This window comes from Mesoplodon mirus, assembly GCF_964341445.2.
Source record: "Mesoplodon mirus genome assembly, chromosome: 2".
Lineage (NCBI taxonomy): Eukaryota > Metazoa > Chordata > Mammalia > Artiodactyla > Ziphiidae > Mesoplodon > Mesoplodon mirus.
In genome coordinates, this window is record NC_138977.1 from 145197735 (window position 1) to 145219700 (window position 21966).

At 38.7% G+C, this 21966-nt stretch overlaps 2 protein-coding genes across 5 annotated transcripts in view; both read left to right on the forward strand.

Moving 5' to 3' along the window:
- PDE5A (phosphodiesterase 5A) overlaps positions 1–21966 on the forward strand; it is a 146954-nt gene that overhangs the window by 60152 nt on the left and 64836 nt on the right. For all 4 annotated transcript variants that reach the window (XM_082645870.1, XM_082645867.1, XM_082645869.1 and 1 more), the window contains exons 4-7: positions 5896–5967; positions 7608–7697; positions 10699–10836; positions 15923–15990. In XM_082645870.1, the coding sequence (XP_082501996.1) occupies positions 5896–5967; positions 7608–7697; positions 10699–10836; positions 15923–15990 (368 nt within the window). The remainder of the gene's footprint in view (positions 1–5895; positions 5968–7607; positions 7698–10698; positions 10837–15922; positions 15991–21966) is intronic.
- LOC309817524 (BTB/POZ domain-containing protein KCTD21-like) lies at positions 11103–12631 on the forward strand. The gene has a single exon (XM_082645903.1). It carries the CDS (start codon positions 11399–11401, stop codon positions 12257–12259), a length of 861 nt encoding a protein of 286 aa, XP_082502029.1. The 5' UTR covers positions 11103–11398; the 3' UTR covers positions 12260–12631.

Genomic DNA, 21966 nt, shown 5'->3' on the forward strand with positions numbered 1-21966 from the left:
ATGTACAGACTGCCAACGAGCACATGAAAGGATGCTCAACATCTTTACTCATTAGAGAAATGCAAATCAAAACTACCATGAGATATCATCTCACACCAGTCAGAATGGCCATCATCAAAAAATCTAGAAACTATAAATGCTGGAGAGGGTGTGGAAAAGGGGGAACACTCTTGCACTGCTGGTGGGAATGTGAATTGGTACAGCCGCTATGGAGAACGGTATGGAGGTTCCTTAAAAAACTACAAATAGAACTACCATATGACCCAGCAATCCCACTACTGGGCATATACCCTGAGGAAACCATAATTCAAAAAGAGACATGTACCAAAATGTTCATAGCAGCCCTATTTACAATAGCCCGGAGATGGAAACAACCTAAGTGTCCATCATCGGATGAATGGATAAAGAAGATGTGGCACATATATACAATGGAATATTACTCAGCCATAAAAAGAAATGAAATTGAGCTATTTGTAATGAGGTGGATAGACCTAGAGTCTGTCATACAGAGTGAAGTAAGTCAGAAAGAGAAAGACAAATACTGTATGCTAACACATATATATGGAATTTAAGAAAAAAAAATGTCATGAAGAACATAGGGGTAAGACAGGAATAAAGACACAGACCTACTAGAGAATGGACTTGAGGATATGGGGAGGGGGAAGGGTAAGCTGTGACAAAGTGAAAGAGCGGCATGGACATATATACACTACCAAACATGAGGTAGATAGCTAGTGGGAAGCAGCCGCATAGCACAGGGAGATCAGCTCGATACTTTGTGACTGCCTGGAGGGGTGGGATAGGGAGGGTGGGAGGGAGACGCAAAAGGGAGGAGATATGGAAACATATGTATATGTACAACTGATTAAATTTGTTATAAAGCAAAAAAATAAAATAAAATAAAAAAAAAAAAAAAAAAAAAAAAAACAACACAAATGTATTATCTTATAGTTTTGGAGGTCAGAGTCCAAAATAGTTCTCACTGGGCTGGTACAGAGGGTCAGCAGGGCTGTGTTTCTATGTGTAATCTCTAGAGAAGAATCTATTCTCTTGCCTTTTTCTGCTTCCACGGGCTGCCCACATCACATAGCTTGTGGCCCCTTTCTATCTTCATAACCTGCAGCCGTGGGACTTCCCTGGCCGTCCAGTGGTTAAGACTCCACGCTTCGAATGCAGGGGGTATAGGTTCAGTTCGATCCCTAGTCGGGGAACTATGATCCCACATGCCTCGAGGTCAAAAAAACATAAAACAGAAGCAATATTGTAACAAATTCAATAAAGACTCTGAAAATGGTCGACATCAAAATAACAAAAAAGATCTTTAAAAAAAATCCCCCAAAACCCTGCAGCTGCATCTTAAAATCTGTCTGACTCTCCTGCCTCCCACTTTCTATCATAAGGATTCTTGTGATTGCGTTGGGCCCACCCAGATGATTCAGGATAATCTCCCTGTCTCCAGGTCCTTAACTTAATCACATCTGCAAAGTCCCTTTTGTCATTTAAGGTAGCATAGTCATAGGTTCCAGGGATTAGGATGAGGACATCTTTGGAGGCCATTCTTTTGCCTACCACATGGAATATGACCATAATTTGCTGATTGCCTAGGATTTGGAAGAGAGGGGGAAAAGCCTGGATTGGTCATGTCAACCCTCTCAGTTTCATTTTACCTGTAAAACAGGGATGGGCAAGAGGATGGGGGTGGGATTCCCTTCCAAGCCTAACACTCTGACTAGAATGTCAGCTCCATGAGTACAGGGATTTGTGTCTGTCTTGTTCACTACTGAGTCATCTTCATTGTCTAGAACAGTGACTGGTATATTAAAGGTGCATATTAACTATTTGTTGAATAAATATTTGTTGCTGAATGTATGACCAAGTCAAGAGAAAGTTTGAAAAGAGCACTGGGAAGAATTTTCCACTGGCTCCTGTCTACGTTAAGTTCTTGTTTTCCTGGTGAAGTAAGGTTTTCAGCTCAGGTTACAGACGGTCTAGAATCCTGTCATTATAATAGAGACATTCTGCAGGTGGGACAGAGGGATAGCTAAGATGTGTAGAGTTTGTTGCTTTTCTCCCTGGCTTTTAGCCTCCATGCTGAGCATCCCCTGGAACTAGGAACAGGGAGATGTATAGTAGGGATTGATGTATGGCCTCAGTAAGGGTCGGGGCAGCTGCTGATTGAAGAAGAAATTGCTCGCTCTGGCAGTGATCACTTGTCCCTGAAGCGACCAGCTGTCACATTCCTCACTGATCACCCAGCGAGAGTCAAGTCTTGCCCTTTGCATTCCCAAAAGAACACTTGACCCTGTGAGGACATAATATTCATTTATGCTCTGAAAAGTGCCAGTGAAATAGAAAACAGAGAAGCTTCTTTGTGCTTTAAAAAAAAAAATAGCATAAAGTATTGGTGTTTGAGAGCACTGCAGGTAGACAGCAGGTAGGCAGAAGTGATTGGGCTTCTGATATGGAAGCTAAAATTTTTAGGGGCTTTGCCTCTCAGATATGAGGTCTGACAAATTCTTGCCATAAAAGCTGTCCTTGAAAACTGACATTTAAAAACCTTGTCTTGGGCTTCCCTGGTGGCGCAGTGGTTGAGAGTCTGTCTGCCGATGCAGGGGACGTGGGTTCGTGCCCTGGTCTGGGAGGATCCCACAGCCGCGGAGCGGCTGAGCCCCGTGAGCCATGGCCGCTGAGCCCGCGCGTCCGGAGCCTGTGCTCCACAACGGGAGAGGCCACAACAGTGAGAGGCCCACATACCGCAAAAAAATAAAAACCAAAAAAACCTTGTCTTGAAGAAAATTAATTTGTTTAAAGGACCAATAGATGGTAGAAGGAGGAAAGACTTTTTATCAACACAAGGAGGCCGGGGGGTGCAAGCTTTGCTAGGCTCCTTGAAATTTGGAGAATCAAAGTCTTTTTGTCTTTTACTGTCTTGTGTTACCTTGGACAAACACTATACCTTTTCTCTGATTTTTATCTGTTGTTTTTATCAGTGGTATTTTTAAAATGTCATCCAGCTAAGTATTGAGGCACATGTGAGTACCATATATATTTTCCTGATCTAATAGTCCCTTGCCTGTTTTTTAAAAAAATAATTAATTATATTTAAATAATCATCCCTTAAACAAATTAACCTCTGATATCTAAATCTATAAAATTACTAGTCAGAGAAATAATTGGTCACCGAAAAGGATGAAAAATTCTTCATTCCATGAAGTTGCCTAATGATTACTATCTTGCTCTAATGTTAGGGGAACAAAATTAAATATAGTAAAGAGCTGGTGTTCAGGGGGTACAAAGTAGGGTTTAAAGCCTGTGAACAAGACTTCTGATCAGTTTGCCAGACTGAACAGGTGCAGAACACCACCCACCTCCCCATTCTTCAAACAAGTAGAGAATAAAGTTTCACCAAAAGCGATTTTAAAAATTACAGATGAGCTCAAAAAAGGGAAATCCCCAGGTATCAGAAACAAAGAGGGGAACCCAAGGTAAGCAGCGTGAATGACCAGAGTCCAGATGGGCTTCAGAGATGTGAGATTCAGGGTGGTAGGGTGAATGCCTGTGGGTAACATCTGCAGGCAGGGGTGATGCGTCCCCTCCACAGGCACGGTGAGGGCAGGGAGGGGAAACTAAACTCCCAGGGGAAGCCTAGGTCTGTGAAGTTTCCATCCATGGAACCAGGCCTGGAAAACTTTTCAGCAACAAGGAAAGCTTGCCTCTGCCTGCAGCTGCGAGACAAAGAAGAGACACCGGTGAGCCATGAGAGCAGGGCTTGTGCCCCACAGGGTATGAAGTTCAAGTTCATGCCACCAGTGCAGTGCCAGACAAGCAGCAAGTCGCTATGCCTGACACTTCATGACTCAGGGGACATGGGGCTCCCATGGAAAACAGTCCCTGCTATGGGTGAACTTACACTCAAAACTCAGTATGTTCTAAGAGATGAAGGACAGCTGGCACTAGTATTTAAAGGAAAAAAAGAAAGAGGAAGAGGGGAAGGAGGAGGAGGAGCCGGGTTTGAGAAAAGAATCAAATAGAAATTCTCGAAATGGAGAACAGTTATTGAACTACGTGAACAGTGTTGTATTGGTTGAAAATCGTCTTGCTTATAGTGCATTGACTCACACGGCTCCAGGTACAAACAGCACATCAATACATGCTTCTTTTAATACTGTATGATTATCTGAGAAGGTTTGCATAACAGTCTCTTTATCTGTTTTAATCTCTTCTTCCTTAAAATGAAGATTTAAAAATTTAACTCTTTCTTCTATCACACCATTTATTAAAGACAAATAAAAACTCAAATGTCATCATTTCTGAGAAACCTTCTCTTTTATGCATATTTGGTCTCCCTTCTGTGCTCTTAACAATCTGTGGGCACCTATATCATCAAAGTGATCATACGTGTGCTGTAAATATATGTTTATGTATCACCCATTCTTGATTCTTGAGCTCCTTCTGGGTAGCCTTTCTCCCAGTTTTTATCACTCCTTGGTACACAGTAGTCACCACAATATTTGTTGAGTAGATGAATGAATGCTTAAAATAAATTCACTAAGTTATACTGGTAGCACTAAGTATTAGACCCCAGTGACCCTCAAGAGGCTCCCATCAGTTATATTCAAGTGAATGTGCCTGGCTGCAGTCCAGACGTTTTGACCTTAGACAAAAGCTTTTGTAGGCATTTTGTCATTGAGATTGGAGCATCAAGAAATCTGTTAGCCAAGAGCTAAAGAGTGTAAAATATGTACAGGATAATTGGATGATTCTGCTTTTTAAAATCAACATCTCTTTACTCTGTCGTAGGGTGGGGAGGAAATGTGTTGAGAACAGAAAACTACATCAGACAAGAATGTATTTCTCTGTCCTTGCTCTGCTATCTTGGAAGGGAATTTTTTATATCCATTTCTTAAAGCTAAGGGGCTAGATGAGTGAGCTGAGAAAAAAGGATGGACCATCCACACAAAACTCAGGACTTTATATTTCTAAAGTGTAACCATTTAGAGGATAATAGCTTTTTACACTGATATTATATTGTAGAAGGAGGAAACAAGTAGAATTTTTAAGTGGTAAAGAGGAAGCAAAAGTAAGTTGCAGGTCTTTAAAAGACTAATAAGGTAATAACACAAACTTCAAGTTGGAACTAAATGGGTAAGTAAAATATACTTTTAAGTAGGAAGATGAGAAGGTTCTTAAAAGTCTTGATAAATGTCTTGTGGAAACTTTAGACATATTCCCAGAGTTTAGCTCAGTCTTCTTAAGATGCAGTTTATCTTTCAAACACCTTCTGATTTGAAATAAGGCTCAGTCTGTTTTTCAATAAAACTTCTTTCCACCAAAGTAAGTCTATTGAAGGTAAGATAATTTTCAAGTTCAGAAATTTCAAAAGAAGTTGGACAACATCCCTACATTAAGAATTATTTTTACCCTAATTGGTCCTCCTGCATTTTAAACTCTGTGACTGGCCATTGGTCCTATTTCATTTTTAGTAAAAGATCATTTAGCCCATTTGAAATATATTTAAAACCAATATAAAATATTCATTTAATCATATATTCTATTTGAAATGTGATATAAATTTAATGTTTATTTTTTATTCAAAAGCCATGAAAAATATTCACGTAAAAAGTGATTGCCAATAATTTCTTTCACAGGGCAGCATGAAATCCCAGAATCAAATATAGTTTGGGACCCAAGAAGTTAGAAACATTTGAACTCTTATTAGGAAAAAAGAATGTACAAAATGATACAGAACTAGTTCAGATGCTGAGGGTTTGTTTTGATTTTGTAGCTTATTGTTATTTTAAAGCACATGTAGAAATTGTTCTGTAAACACGCTTTGGTGAATTTATACCAATAATTTCAGTCAATGAAATTACCAATGTTCTCTTTTTATACCAGGTTGTTGGTGTAGCCCAGGCCATCAACAAGAAATCGGGAAATGGTGGGACTTTCACTGAAAAAGATGAAAAGGTACCAAAACTTGGGTCTGGTATGATCTCAATTTAGGAAGATGCTTTCTCTTTAGAGTTGTATAGACCTCTGGAATTAGTGATTGCTGAAATTGTTGATCACAAAAACATTATGGTTTAAAATGATCCCAAACGTTCAAAAGTGTCTCTTGCCTCTGGCTAAATCAGTGCTGACCTGAGTTGTGGAGTAGTTGTGGTCTTCAGGCAACAGAACCCCGTCCCCACTATGGCACCAGGCCTCCCCCGGGGCTATGTGCATGTTGCGGCCATCCGGAGGGTGATACGGTGTTCTAACTCTCTCATTTACCTTTCATCACTGCTATCACGAAATTCAACATTACGTAAAATCCCTAAAGCACTGCTCCAAGTTCAGGGCTCCAGGTCAGCTTAAAATTAGAATTGCCTCCTGGTGAAGCAAATGCAGAATGTTTTATAAGCTTTGCACGCAGACGGTGGGGCGCCAAGGTGTGAATTCAGGCTGAATGATGTGAATTTAGCTTCAGAAAGAGTGGCAGTCAGCATTATTTTATTACCCTTCTCGTCCAACTCTGAAGGAGTACATTCCTCACACCACATCGACATGCTTTCCTTTTAAGGACAGAAGCCCTTAAACCTGTTTATAACTTCATTCTGTCAGTAGGTTTTATTATTTCTCTTCTTGAATATGCAATTATATGTATATCATGGAGCCCACTGAGTTCTTCCTATTGAAGCCCATTGCTATTTCTGTCACTCCCCTGAAAATTAGTAGGAGCTTTTGGAAGACATTCCAACAAGACAGAGTATTTTTGTCTCATGTTGTAGGCTGTGTTGGCACTAGTGTTGGTCCCTGTGTCTTAATTGCTTCAGAACATAGCAAGTACCTTTTTAAATCAGTCTAATAGACATCTAGTCTCCTATTCTGTTAATGACATCTGAGGATATTTGGCGGGGAACATGGTTCTAGATTGGCTATTTATTCTGTTATTTGTTTATAGTCCATTAATGTAAACCCCTCTTGAAAGATTTGCATTCTTAGGCTGTATCATCTCTTGGCAAAATAAATTCATGATTGTGAATAAAGTATGCCATGTAAAGATTTCCTTTCATCAATAATTAGGATAATTGTGAGCACATCACCTTAGTATAGTATAATGAGGGTGATATATCATCTTTAAAATGATATATTTAAACTAATACTAAATTTGCAATTTAGTATGGGACTGTTATTGCCAATATTCTCCTAACAAGGTTATGAGCTTTCAGTTTGCCCCAGTAATAAGTTACAGGCTATTTTTATACTCTTAACTTAAACCCAAGTCTTAATATCATGTAGAGACTACACCAAATTTTGCATAGAGTGAATTTCAGTTTCACATGGTGTAAAGAGATCTGTGTCTCCTCTCTTTCTCTTTGCTAATTTCCAACTACTGTATGACTTTAGGAGACTGTGCTAACAGTTGTCATCTACTGGTTGTACCATTTAGCTAACACTTGTTTTGTATCAGTTCCTAATTTTATGCAGAATAAACATCTACACTGTTGGTTTCCAAATATTTATTTGAACTGTAAATATCTTTGAATGTTGTTTGTGTTTCAAGCAATATAACAAGACAGGTTATTGACAGTTCTTATTTGGCTGTTGTCTTGCATGTTTTCTAGGACTTTGCTGCTTACTTGGCATTTTGTGGAATTGTTCTTCATAATGCTCAACTCTATGAGACTTCACTGCTGGAGAACAAGAGAAATCAGGCAAGTCTGATTACTAAAGAGAGAGTGTAGAAATTCTTTCTTAAAAAATGGTTAAATTGTTATCCAAGTTTTATATATATATATATATCATTAGAAATCCAAACTGTGCAGATTCAATTTCTAAATATTTTAACTGTTTCTTCTAATAGTTATTTTTTCCATTTTGTATTTTCCATGAGCTGTTGCTTTATCACTGTTAACAGATGAAGATTTATTTAACTTATACCACCCTTTACTTTGCCATTATGGTACCAGTATTTTTATGTCACTGTTTAAAGTTATTGGATGAGCTGTGCATGTAATATTAAGAGTTTTAGTTCTTATTCTATCAATTAGAGACATCATCTCTTTTTTTTTCAGAATATGCTTCTGTATTTTATTATTCATATTAAAACAAAAGATACAAAATGTGAAAATTATTGTAGAGAACTTCTAGAAGCATGGGAATAAGCTCAGGAAACACTGTAGAACACTGATAGAGACATCATCTCTTAGTTCATGCTTTATAAAATGATGATCTTAGCATCCCTCATCTCTCCTTCCCAATTACTACTCCTTACCTCTGCTTTTCTTATCTGGACTTTTTCATTTATATTGCCCACATTGATAACATATATACAGATGGTCCTCAACTTACACTGGTTAAACTTACAATTTTCCGACTTTACGATGGTGTGAAAGCTATACACATTCAGTAGAAACCATACTTCGAATTTTTAGTATTGATTTTTTCCTGGGATAGTGATATATGTCATGGCACTCTCTCATGATGCTGGGCAGTGGCAATAGCCAGAGCTCCCAGCAGCCACACCATCACGAGGGTAAACAACCAATACACTTAAAACCATTCTGTCCCCACACAACCATTCTGGTTTTAACTTTCAGTACAGTATTCAATAAATTACATGAGATATTCAACACTTTATTATAAAATAGGCTTTGTGTTAGATGATTTTGCCCAACTGTAGGCTAATATAAGTGTTCTGAGTATGTTTAAGGTAGGCTGGGCTAAGCTGTGATGTTCAGTAGGTTGGGTGTATTAAACAGATTTTCAAATTTAAATATTTTCAACTGAACAATGGATTTATCAAGATGTAACCCTGTCGTAAATCGAGGAAGATCTGGTATTGTGCTACAACCATGCTTGACTTTTCTAAAGCTTTGTCTAGGTTAATTCTAAAGTTGCAGTTTAAAATAAAGGGTTTATAAGTACCGTGATGTAAATGTTGTTCTTACTAATTATGTAAATGTTGTTGTTCATATTACCTTTGTTATATAACTTAGTTTTTCTTGTTATTTCTGAAATCTCTTCTTTTTTCCTTGAACTGTTTGCTCTAGTGTAGCCTCATGTTGTTGGTCCCCCTCCCCCTGCAAACTCTCCATTATTTAGGCATTCTCTTGAGTTCTTTTTCATGGAGAATCCTCAAATTGAGGTTCTCTCTCTTTCTTCTTTCAAGCAAAACTATTTTTCCCCATGCCTGCTGCAGAGGGGTCATCATAGAACTTTCCTTCAATGCTTTCTTAGAAAGACTCCACTGGTTATCCACTGGATCCCAGAACTCTTTTTTTCTCAGTTTACTCCCTTGTTCTAGTGTAGCACATTCTCAGTTAACTACTTGAGAACCGGTATTGGTGAGGTAAGCTCTCTGAGTCCTTGCATGTATGAAAATATCTATTGTACCATCCTACCAATTTGGCTGGGTATAAAATTCTGCACTGAAAAATTAGTTTCTCAGAATTTAAAGGTAGTACTGTCTTCTACTAGCATTCATATTGTTCTGATGCTTGGTGCTTTTTTTTTTCTATAAGCTTTTTGGATTACTTATTTATTGTTGCTTTTGTAACTGAATTTCACCATATGATGCTTTTTTTCATTCATCATGCTGGTACCTGGTCATTCCTTTCAGTCTGGAGACTTAAGCCCTTGGGTTTTATGTAATTCTTTTTCATTATCTCTTTGATAATTCACCTCCCCCACCCTTTAATTTCTCTGCTTAGAACTTATGTTAATAAGACTGTGGACCTTCCGTGGACTTCAACTTCAGCATCTTCCTGACGTCTCCCTGCTCCATTTTTGCCACCCATTAATCCAGTCCTCATTTTTACAAACATACTTGTGATTCTTGTCACTTCTCTCCTGCAATCCATCACAGTCCAAACTGCTTGAAAAGAAGATAGGGCTTTTGAGGTTCTTTCTTCACTTACCTCTGCAATTTCGTCTCCCTAGTTCTCCTCTTTACACTCTATATTCTCATAAAACTTGATCAAAACTTGCAATATGCTACTTTCTCTCAATTCAGTTCTTTTTGATTGAGACATTTTCCTTCCCCACTTCACCTGAACAATTCCTGCTCATCTTTCAGGCCTCAGCAAGGATAATATCACCTCCGATAAATTTTCTATAATACCCTTTCTCCCCCGCTCCTTGCACAAATACTTTGTGAGACTAGATGAAATCCTGTGTAAGTAAAGAAAAGAGAAATTATCAGGAAGAACACAAAAGGAACTCTTAAATCTTTGTTTATTTTGGACAATATTTGCTGTGCTCTGTGAAAATGTTGGCAATGTTGATAAATGTTGATCTCAGAAGTTTGGATCACCAAAAACAACAGTGTATTTTATGTATCAGACACTGTTCAAAGTGCTTTATAAATGTTAACTTATTTAGTCCTCACAACAGCTCCATGATTTTGGTACTATTATTATCCCCATTTTCAAGAAACTTGCCCTAGATCACAAAGCTAGCAGGAGGGGAAGCTGGGATTAAAAACGGTTGGCTTTGGCTTCAGAGTCTGTGATCGTAACCAGTGTATTAATTGTACTAACAATCAACAGGGAAATTTTGTTAGTAAGCAGAGACTTATGTATTTAACACTTGAATGGCAACTTGGTTGTAACTTGTTAGATTATATGTAAACAACTTACAACCCATATAAATCATTGTATTGCTTTAATAATTACAAACAATTACTAATAGTAAGCTCATAATTTTTTTGTCTAGGTGCTGCTTGACCTTGCTAGCCTAATTTTTGAAGAACAACAATCATTAGAAGTAATTCTAAAGAAAATAGCTGCCACTATTATCTCTTTCATGCAGGTGCAGAAATGCACCATTTTCATAGTGGATGAAGATTGCTCCGTGAGTACAGAGTATGACTTTTTTATTTTTAGAAAGACAAAAATTTATATTCCTTAAAACTCTGCTTTAAACCTCAGGTTGGCCTCAGAACTCTCTCTCAAATCCAACTGAATATGGTTGTTTATGTAAAGCCAATCCAAGTGTGAGCTGTTCTGGTTGAAAAGGGGTAGAGGTGAGGTTGGAGGATGCCTTCAGTGCACCCTTTCACCTGTTGACCCTCCACTAAATATTACAGTTACCATTGGTAATGTCAGTGTGTTGCTTTTGTCAATGGCTACACTACCTTGATGGAGAAATACATTGTCACTACAGTGTGCAGACCTTTTTTGGTTGAGAATAGTTGTGCTCTCTTGCTATGAACAGGTAGACCACCTTCTGAATGGGTTGGCTATAAAAATTTCTTTTTACCAGCGATTATGTAGAAACCAAAAGGCATGGTCCAATGGAGGCAATGCTACTAAAGGTACCTATTAGTCCCAAATTCTTTACCCACCGTGGAAAGCCACTAAACTGTTCTGGTTGGTAGATCTCAAGCCATTGATTTGTAATGTAAAGAGACAGGATGGCGCTGGCCGCCCGCGGAGGGGAGGTTGCCGAGCGAGGGCAGGAGGAGTACTTCCCAGCATCCCAGCCTCCTGCCATGTCTGACCCCATCACACTGAATGTCAGGGGGAAGCTCTATACAACCTCACTGGCAACCTTGACCAGCTTCCCTGACTCCATGCTGGGCGCCATGTTCAGCGGGAAGATGCCCACCAAGAGGGACAGCCAGGGCCACTGCTTCATTGACCGTGACGGCAAAGTGTTCCGCTACATCCTCAACTTCCTGCGAACCTCCCACCTGGACTTGCCCGAGGACTTCCAGGAGATGGGCCTGCTCCACAGGGAGGCTGACTTCTACCAGGTGCAGCCCCTGATTGAGGCCCTGCAGGAGAAGGAGGTGGAGCTGTCCAAGGCCGAGAAGAATGCCATGCTCAACATCACACTGAACCAGCATGTGCAGATGGTCCACTTCACTGTGCGTGAGGCACCCCAGATCTACAGCCTGTCCTCTTCCAGCATGGAGGTCTTCAATGCCAACATCTTCAGCACCTCTTGCCTCTTCCTCAAGCTCCTGGGCTCCAAGCTCTTCTACTGCTCCAACGGCAACCTATCCTCCATCACCAGCCATTTGCAAGACCCCAACCACCTGACTCTGGACTGGGTGGCCAATGTGGAGGGCCTGCCTGAGGAGGAGTACACCAAGCAGAACCTCAAGAGGCTCTGGGTGGTGCCAGCCAACAAGCAGATCAACAGCTTCCAGGTCTTCATGGAGGAGGTGCTGAAAATCGCGCTGAGTGACGGCTTCTGCATTGATTCTTCTCACCCACACGCTGTGGATTTTATGAACAATAAGATTATTCGATTAATACGGTACAGGTAAAAGGACCCCAGCAACATTGGAGGGGGGCTTCCCAAAGCCAAGATCTTGGAGAGTGTCTTGCCAGTGGTGTGAGACAGGCCACTGTACTAACCTGTATTAATCGTGTAGCAGGACTTGATTTCCCCCGTGATGCAGTCCACCTGTAGGAATCCATGTGTCCTCTTGACAGAGCCACCTTTTTCCTTGCTACTTTGAGCTGGGGATGGGCAGTTTGCTCTAAGTGAAGAGTCTGCCAACATGTCCTAAAGGAGGCCACAGGAGGACTTTTTGGCTAGACAAAGGAACAGCAGTTTTTTCTTGGGTCCAGCTCTCTCTGTACCATTAGGCAGTGCCTCACTTAGCCATCTGTAAACAGAGCCTCTGGTGGAGGGGATGGGGTGAGAACAAGAAGCTCCCTCTAGTTTCCCAGAACATGAAGTACCCAGAGATTCCCATCCTGCCTGCCCCTCCATCCCTGGGATGTGGCCAGAACCTTGGACTTGCTTGGCTGGCTGGAAATGAAGTGGATAGTGAGGGTGGGATTTGAGCCTGGCATGGCCTGAAGGAATTAGCCTCCAGGCAGGGTTCAGAAGATGGGGATATCCCTCTTGACTGGGCCAAATCTAGGCCTTTGGGGATTTCCGGCTTCAGAAATAAGCTGCTGTCCCTGCGAAGATTTGAAAGTATCTGGAGCCAGTGCAATGAAAGGCGCTTCATAATGTGGCCTGATACCTGACTTTTGTAATCCTTTACCCAAGAAGTTGAAGTGTCATTGAAACAGATCATTTAAAACAAATATATTATGGACTCTCAGGGTTGGAAAATGATTCAACAGTCGCTCAGTCCTCCCGCACCCCCAGCACACCCCAGGACATTTGCGGCTGAGGGCTTCTCCCCGGTACCTTCAGGAGATCAACTATCCCTGCTTGCATACCCTCAGTGACAGGAAGCTCGTCATCCCCAAGGCCAGCCCCTGCCATAGTTGGCTGTTAGAAAGTCCTTCCTTATATTGAGCTGAAACCTGCCCTTCCACAACCATTTTCTGGTCCTGGTAGACCTTCCTTCTCACCCAAATGTGTATTTTCTCTTTCAAAATAGTCACTTTGAGAGGCCAGATACCTATTTTGAAAATATTATTACTCGCTATTAGGATTCCCCTTGGGATTTGTCTTCAGAACCAAGGTTAACCCCTTTCATTCCCTGTAAGTCATCCCCATTGTGTCGTGTCTTCGCTTCATTTGTGACCCTCCCTCCTCACCAGACATGACTGTGCATAGCTTTTGATCATCTTCTGTTGGGTTTGAAGATTGCTGCCCCAGAGGAAGGAGACCAGGGTCTTGGCAATGTGTAACAAGGAGCCTGGGAGTGACCTGAACCATAACATTGCCCTTGGAGTAAGCGTCCAGCCCTTAAAACACTGCTCTGAAGGATATGGGCTTCCCCTGCTGCAGTAGTTTCTGGGCATAACCAGCCCATGGACCTCCTTGGGGTGAGACCCTGAGCCACCACTTCCCAGGGGGTGATGAGCAGTGCATGTCTCAAAGCTGCACATTATGATTCATCCCTGGCGTAAGGGTGGCCTTGGGAGTCCCAGAATCTTCCCCACTGGGCAGGGGCCCTCAGATAAAGCCAGAAAAGTCTGGTGCCACTAGGGGATTGTCCGAGGAAGGGGCTTCCCATAGTTACACCCTGTGAATAGGGAGCTTGTACGCTGGGCTGTGGGCAAGGCCACATCCCTTAGGTAATAAAGGTCTTTTTCCCCCTACAGTGGGACCCAGGAGTCTCTGATAACTGTCCCATGCCACCAGGCCAATGGTATTCAGGAAATCCACTCAGGAGAACCCAATTTAGACCAGCCAGCAGAAGCTGTGACCATAGCAGAACAGTTCAAGGAAGAAATCTTATAAATCACCACCGTCTCTTTTTCTTTTCCATAAAAATTCTTTCTCCATCTTTTCAGTGCTTCTTAATTCAAACAGCTTGACTTTAGAGAAAGCACAGGTCCTGTGAAGCCACTAATTTGCTGTGTGACTTTAGGCAAGTTACTTACCTCACTGAGCCATCTCTGTTTCTTCATCTGTGAAATGTGCATAACAGTAACACATAACCCTACCTACCTCACAGGGCTGTTGTGAGGATCAAATGAAATAATTTATGTGAGAATACAGTATAATTGAAAAAAAAGAGACAGGATGTGTGTGGAAAGATGGAGTGTTCTCATACAGTGCTGGTTACTTATAGACAGGCCAACTGAGTCTGCTGTTAGCATCAGGGTCTTTAGCCCAAGGTTGTTTTCTTTTATGCAGTTTCTTTTCCTTCTCAACCAATGAACCACTGTTTTTGGTATATTTCTTTTTGATGTAGTTGTTTGTTTCCTTTTTCATTTAGACCCTGAGAACAGGCTCTTCATTGGTGGGTTAGGAAAAAGAATGGGAATTCTCAAGTGTATAACGTCAATTACAGTCCACATATGATATCTGAATTGATGGTTTTTTGGGAAGTAGAATAATAAAAGATATTTAAAACTTATATTTTAAATTTTTAATTATTTTATTAGATAGTAAGACCGTACTGTGTGATGCAACATTATCTGAATCATCGTGTGTGTGTGTGTGTGTAATTCTCATTAATAGGAAATCAAATAAGAATTCACTATGCTATGAGATAGTATTCTCATGGACATTACTTAATATTTTCAATCAGTTATAAACTCCTTAATATAGAGATAATTACAAGATTGTAACTATCCTTTTAAAGTTCAGGTCAGAACTCTTTAAGGCAGTATGTCAATTTATCAATTTTGCTCTGTGACCTGCTCTTTGGCATTTAATTTTTGAAAGGTATACATAAGGGCACTCCGTTTTTTTTAGACAATTTAAATGTCACTTTAATTAACATTCAACTCATCCAGTTAACCCCTATCATGGCAGCAACTGACTGGTATCAGTGTTGCTTTAAAATATAGCTCAGCAGTATGCCCATTAATATTTTTGCTCGCTTTTTAATGACTTAATTTGGTGGGTGTAGCAATTAAGTGACTTGATGTTCATTTAGACTGTAATTATTTTTTGATTAAAAATATTTCAACACATGAGCAAAAATCCAAATGTGAACAGGAAAAGAAATGTACTCAGTTCTTCTGTCCCCAAATTAAACTGATATCATTGTTTTATTTGTGTTTCCTTCTAATTTTTTATTCAGTTGTAAATATAGTATGGGTTCAGCTGTGTATTTTGCTTTTTAATTTCACTTCAAAAATACTTCTCTATGTTGTTAAAATCTTCATAATTTAATGATCTCATAAAATATTACTGAATTAGGTGTCTTTTCAAAAAGACCCAACAATAGCAATCAATGTATGCATAAAAGCTAAAACTTGAGGATTTTGAAAGAATATAGAGAAAGTTTGAAGCTAATTATTTATTAACAGCTGGCAGAAGAACAAAAACTCAGATAAGCATTTTTGCAAGTCAGTATCAGAAACAACAGCAGCATGTTCTAAGTAATAGGAGGTAGACTTGAGGATGTCGTGAGCACTTAGGTTAGTTTTTTCTGAAAAAGTGAAAAGAAATTGCGAGGATTGGTGTCTTCAGTCAGTTCCACAGGCTCATATGTCTGTATTTAGATAGTTTTCATTACATTCTCAAACTTATTTCTCAGTCTGTGTCGTTGCTCTGTTTTCAGGATTCTTTTTCTAGTGTGTTTCACATGGAGTGTGAGGAATTAGAAAAATCATCAGATACTTTAACAAGGTAAGAAAACTTAATTATCTGTCTGTCTTTATCACAAGTATGTAATTCTAGCTACATAGTTATTTCACAACCTATTTAATTTAAGACATAGAAGCTACAGCTGCTTTTTTCCTCCCACAAATAATTTCATTTGTGAAAATACTTTTTTGATGTTATATGTCCAGGGTTTTTTCCACTACATTTGACATGTTGGAGAATTCTTTCATAGAGTGAATTGTGTCACAATTACTATAGGCCTGGGTACAGTGTGTTTTGTGAACTGACTCATTTAAGACCCACAAGTAGTATATTTCAATTATATTTTTTCATTGCATATTAGAACCTCACTGGAAATTTGACAGGCTTCTGAACACATTTTTTTCTATGAGTCTATTCTGCTTTGGAATCAGCCATAGGATTTAACTAACACCAGAAGGAAGCCTGTGATCTCAGTCACACCAATACATGTACCCTATGGCTAGAATCAGACCAGATCTCTGTTGTAGTTCATTTCTTTTTCATGTTTTTTTTTTTTAATTTTAAAATTAGTATTCATTTTTTGGTTGTTTTTAACTGGTACGCAGAAACAATAGAAAGTATTAACATATCAAGGTTATACTTGTTACTGGCCCAATTGTATATTTGCTTTCTGAAGAATTTTAAAAAGGATTTAGAGTAAATTACCAAGTGTTCTTGTCATACTTCCTTTTGCGCCCTTAGCAAAACAGTGGTGGTTTTTGCTTAAGCAATAAGATAGTCTAAGGAATATAAGTCTGCTAGGGTAAAGCGTCAGGAACTCTTGGGCATAATGCTGGTTTTATCACATTATTCCTTATTCATTTGTTTCAAATTATTTCACTCCCTAAAATAATTTGTGTCAATTTATATTACTCCTGATTATTGATATTATAACTTAAAAGCCTCATATGATCATGGAAATAGAACATTATTTTAGCTTTACTATTTGACATTAAAGTTCCAGATTTTTTACTCTTCAGTTGACTTATCAGAGAATTATTTCATGTAGGTGAATGATGCCACAGTTAGTAATGTCCTCAGTAACCAAGCTCCTTGGTGGTGATACTTTAAAAATAACCTCTGTGCAAACCTAAACTATAGAACATTCTATAAGATAACTGGCCTGGTCTCTTCAAAAAGTCAATGTCATTGACTAAAATGGAGGCAAGGACTGTTCTCAGACCTAACAGCCAAATGCAGTATGTGAACCTTGATTAGATCCTGGTTAAAAACAAATAGCTATCAAAGACATTTGTTAGGACAGTTGGAAATCTGAATATGGACTGGATACTAGATGTTGGTAGGGAATTATTGGTACCTTTTCTTTGGAATTAGGAAGATATTGTGGTTAGTAGGAGAATGTTCTTATTTTTAGGAAATTCAGGCTGGTGTATTTAAGGATGAAGCGTTATGATGTCTGCACCTTAGTTTAAAATGGTCTGCCAGGGCGGGGGTGGGGGTGATAAATTAGAAGGTCGAGACTAACATATACACGCTACTAAATATAAAGTAGATAACCAGCAAGGATCTACTGCATAACACAGGGGCCTATACTCAATATTTTGTCATAAACTATAAGGGAAAAGAATCTGAAAAAGGGAAAAGAATCAGTTATACATATATATGTATATGTATAACTGAATCACTGTGCTGTACACTGTGCTGAAACCAACATGACATTTAAATCAACTATACTTCAATTAAAAATTCCCAACAAAAAATAAAATAACATATGGTTCAGCCAAAAATAAATAAGTAAATATATCTAAATTTATGTATTTAAACAAATAAATGTTTGCACATACATATATAGATATAGCAAATATGGCAAAACATTAAAAATTGTTGAATCTAGGAATAGGATATTCATTTTACTTTCAACTTTCTTATGTATTTCAAAAGTTCATCATAAAAAATTGGAAGAAAATGTTTGTGATAAAAACTTGGAAACAAAGTAAAATGAAAATCATCTCTGTAGATCATATAAAGCAGAACTGCCTGAGTTTGCAACTGCAAAAACAAAATACTTAAGTGCACAGCCTGGTTTTGTTCTGACCCTCCTAATTAAGACTGACCCCATGGATCAGTGTGAGGTCTGCAGAAGCTGTCTTCTGCCCTCTGTACCCTTTCCTTTCTTCTCCTCTTATGTTTTCTCACATTTCCTGTCCTCTTCCGTGTTCCCCATCAAGATGGAGAAACCGTTGACTACAGTGATTTAGAGTTGTTAGTTTAAGTGATTATATTTAAATCAAAACTCATTATTTCAAGACTATTATTTTAACAATATGATTATTTTAACAATATGAAAGACCTTTTCTTCTATTAAAAGAATTTCAGGAATTAGCAAAGGAGCAAATGTAACTTGGGGACAGATGGGGAATGCGTTTGACTCAGAAGGTACACCTGACTTAGGCCTTGACGGGTGACTTGGGCATGGGATGGGTAGTCAGGGTACATAAACCATGGTATCTGTACCCAGAGATTTTTCTGCTACGCTGGAGTTTTTGGTTCACAAAGTTATAACAGAATAGCTGATCTTTATTTCCCTCTTGGCATTGCTGGTCGTGAACTGAAGTTTATATCCCGTCTCCACATCTATTCTTTTCTAAGCTTCTGTGTGTGTATTTTCTGGCATATATGACATTGTTTTAGTTGAAATTGAATCCTTTTGAATATGTGATAATATGCACATGTCCTGGTGAGTATGTATGTATCTTTCTTAAATACTGGTATTGGGCTATACTGCCTAGGTCAGTTATGAAGTCTTATTCTCAGGAGGAGCATTAATAGATACTATTTTGATTTTATGATACCATACATTTTTGTTGAATTTTATAAAGAACATTTTAGAAAGCTTCTAAACATGTAAATATTTGATTATTTTACTTTTTGGCTTGCATAAATAATAAATTGCTATATAGACAAAAAAACTATACATGTATATTTATGAATTTACATATACCCAGAGGACAGTAGGAAAATCAGTATGATAATGCATATTAAATGTATAAAATGATGGGAATTCCCTGGCGGTCCAGTGGTTAGGACTCGGCACTTTCACTGTTGGGGCCTGTGTTTGATCCCTGGTCAGGGAGCTAAGATCCTGCAAGCCGTGCAGCATGGCCAAAAAGAAAAATATTTATATAAAATGATGAATTATCTACATTTACCTTGGAATATTTGTATAGCAGCATATGCCTTTGTAGTTTTATTTTATGTATTCACATTTGATTTTTGTTGTGAAGTCAGACAAGTCCTCTTATTTCTCTGATAGCTGAACAAGCCTGTGATTTGGTATGATAGTGACCTCTACTGGTCAATATGAATTAAAAGAAACTGAGGTCCTACTATATATATGTCTTGGTATTTATTTATTTATTTATTTATTCATCCTGATCTTTTGTTAGCACTTTTACTTTGTTTCTGATGAATATCACGTTCCTTCTCTGTAGGAAAAATGGAAGATATCTTTCCACTTTAAAAAATTATACCAAGACAGTCTTAGTATAAAGATTGTTTTATAAAAGATAAATAGGTCAGTGTGGTTACCTTAAAAGAGACTAATTTACACGGATCATTTAAACTGATTCATTAACTGATTTTACAATAATGAAAATCATTCAACACCAGTGCCTTACATTAGCTAATAGTTAGCCTTTATTATAATGATGCAATAAAAGTCCTCTTAGTGATATAAATATGGTTTTATTTTAATAGATTTCAGGCTTAATTTTGTGAAAACTCCGAATTAAAATGGTGTTTAGTAACTTCAGCTTTTTGAAGGACTACCTGGTATTGACACTTGACCAGCAGATTCTGTATTATGTTTCTAAAATTGCTTATTGATAGAATTTAGGCCTCTCCAATTCTCATTATTAAACACTTTGTCAATCCAAACACTCTTCCATGAGATGAAGTGCTAGGCAATTTGATGATGTTAGCAGTAAGCAAATCGTCCTTTTTAGGCAGTTATGTATCAGTTTGGTACTTTTCCAACCAACCCACTAATTACCTTTTATAAATTAAAATAATTTATTGAAGACAGTTTTGAAATGTTAAGTGTAAAAATAAAAAATATTCAGGGTGAACATTATACATAACTGTTAGAATCATATCATCACCGGGATAAAGCACAGTAAACTATTGGAGTTTGGGTCACCCAAGAATTCAGAAGGGAAGCTCATTTCCAGATGGTGGGAGGTTTTAGAGTTTCTATGCTTCGATTCAAAGAGCCACCTAATTAGAAGGAAAAAGTGAGTGTGATGGGGTACAGTTTATGTTAGCTCTTAATTTTAAGAAATAGGTATTTTAGTGCTATAATTCCATATCAGTTAACTTCATATTAATTTTAAATGCACATTTTGTCATAAAATGACAAATACATAGAATTACTCCTTTAAGCTGACTTTCTTGGAATACATATACTAGTTAATGCTTATTAGTTATAACTATATTGGAAAACAATTATAGTTAAATATAGTAACACCTACTATTTTTAAAATAGTAGAAAGGTTTTTACTACTTTAAAAAATGGTAGTTACAGAGTGTAAGAGTGTAGACTCTGAAATCAGACTGATTGTATTTAAACTTAAGTTCCACCACTTACTAGCTATAGCGCTTTGTGTGAATTATTTAACCTCTCAAAGCCTCAGTTTCTTCATCTGTAAAATGGAGATACTGATGGCAGGATTTTAGAAAGGACCAAATGAATTAATGCACATAAAATGCTTCAGAAAATTTCCAGCACATAGTAAGTAGTCAGTAAGTGCTAGTATTTCTGTGTCTCTTTGATGTATTTTTCTGTCTTTGGTTCACATAACCTGAAGTGATTCCCACTTACATCTAAAAGCACAGAAATTTCTCAGTGTTTCCAAGCTTCGTGTCCCTGACTGTCTTCCCAAGGATGTACTCATGGACACCTCCCTTGATACCCACTGTGCAAAAAACCTTAGAGGTCTGAGTTAGCCCAGGCCTTCCAAGAAGCAGATGCCAAGACTAGATTAAATGGGTAAGACATTTATTAGGGGAACCCCATGTGAGAGTAAAGGGGGAGGGAGCTGGGAGGGGATGAGAGAGCCGTGAGCTCTCCACACAAGTCTGACCCAGAGCGAAAAAGAGGGTAAAGAAGGAAAGAGCATTGTGTGGAAGTGTCTTAGTCAGCCGAGCAGTTCTAAGGAAAGTTTGGCCAGGCTGTTGGGGAGTTCTGTAGCCAAAGCCTCCTGTCAGAAGCATCCTGGGTCTCCCAAGCCTGGGCTACCTTAGTGTCCCTGCTGTGTGTGCTCCATCTTTTTCCAGGAGCAGCCCTGGGAAGTGTGTCTGCAGTACAAGCACCATCCTGGGTTTCAGAGCACAGTGACTAGAGACACTGGTCATTTAGGTCTCCTGCAGTTGCAGGTCTGAGAGGCACATTTGCAAGGCTACCAAAATATTCCTGTTATTTAAAGAAAGATCCTATCCCTTGGCATTGCACCTTCAAAATCATCCACTACCTGTCCTAACATCTTCAGTCTGAAACCATCACTTTATTCCTAACAATCTGTAGCTGTTTAATTTCGTTTCCCAAATATACCTAGAACTCTTCCATTTCAGCAATGTTTTTATACTGTTTTCCCCCTCCTTTTCATTCTTGATGTCTTTCTATGCATCCTTAAATCTTACCAGCCTTTTGCGCATTTCCCTAATACCCCCTCTTCTCCAACCCACTCCACCAAGGGGTTATCTGTCCATCTTCTCCACATGTGGTGCTTTCATTGTCACCAATTGTATTACTTAGGATTAGGTTTGAGTGTGAATCATAAAAACCCAAAGTAAAAATAGCTTAAATAAGAATGCAATATTATTACTCTCTCCTGTAAAGACCCAGAGGCAGGCAGCTCAGGCTCTGTGTTGCTGCTTCTGTTCTACAAAGGCCTCAGGGACCCAGGTACCTGCAAGCTTTCTACTCTGCACCTCTAGGGAGTGGCCCTTCCCTTCAGGGTC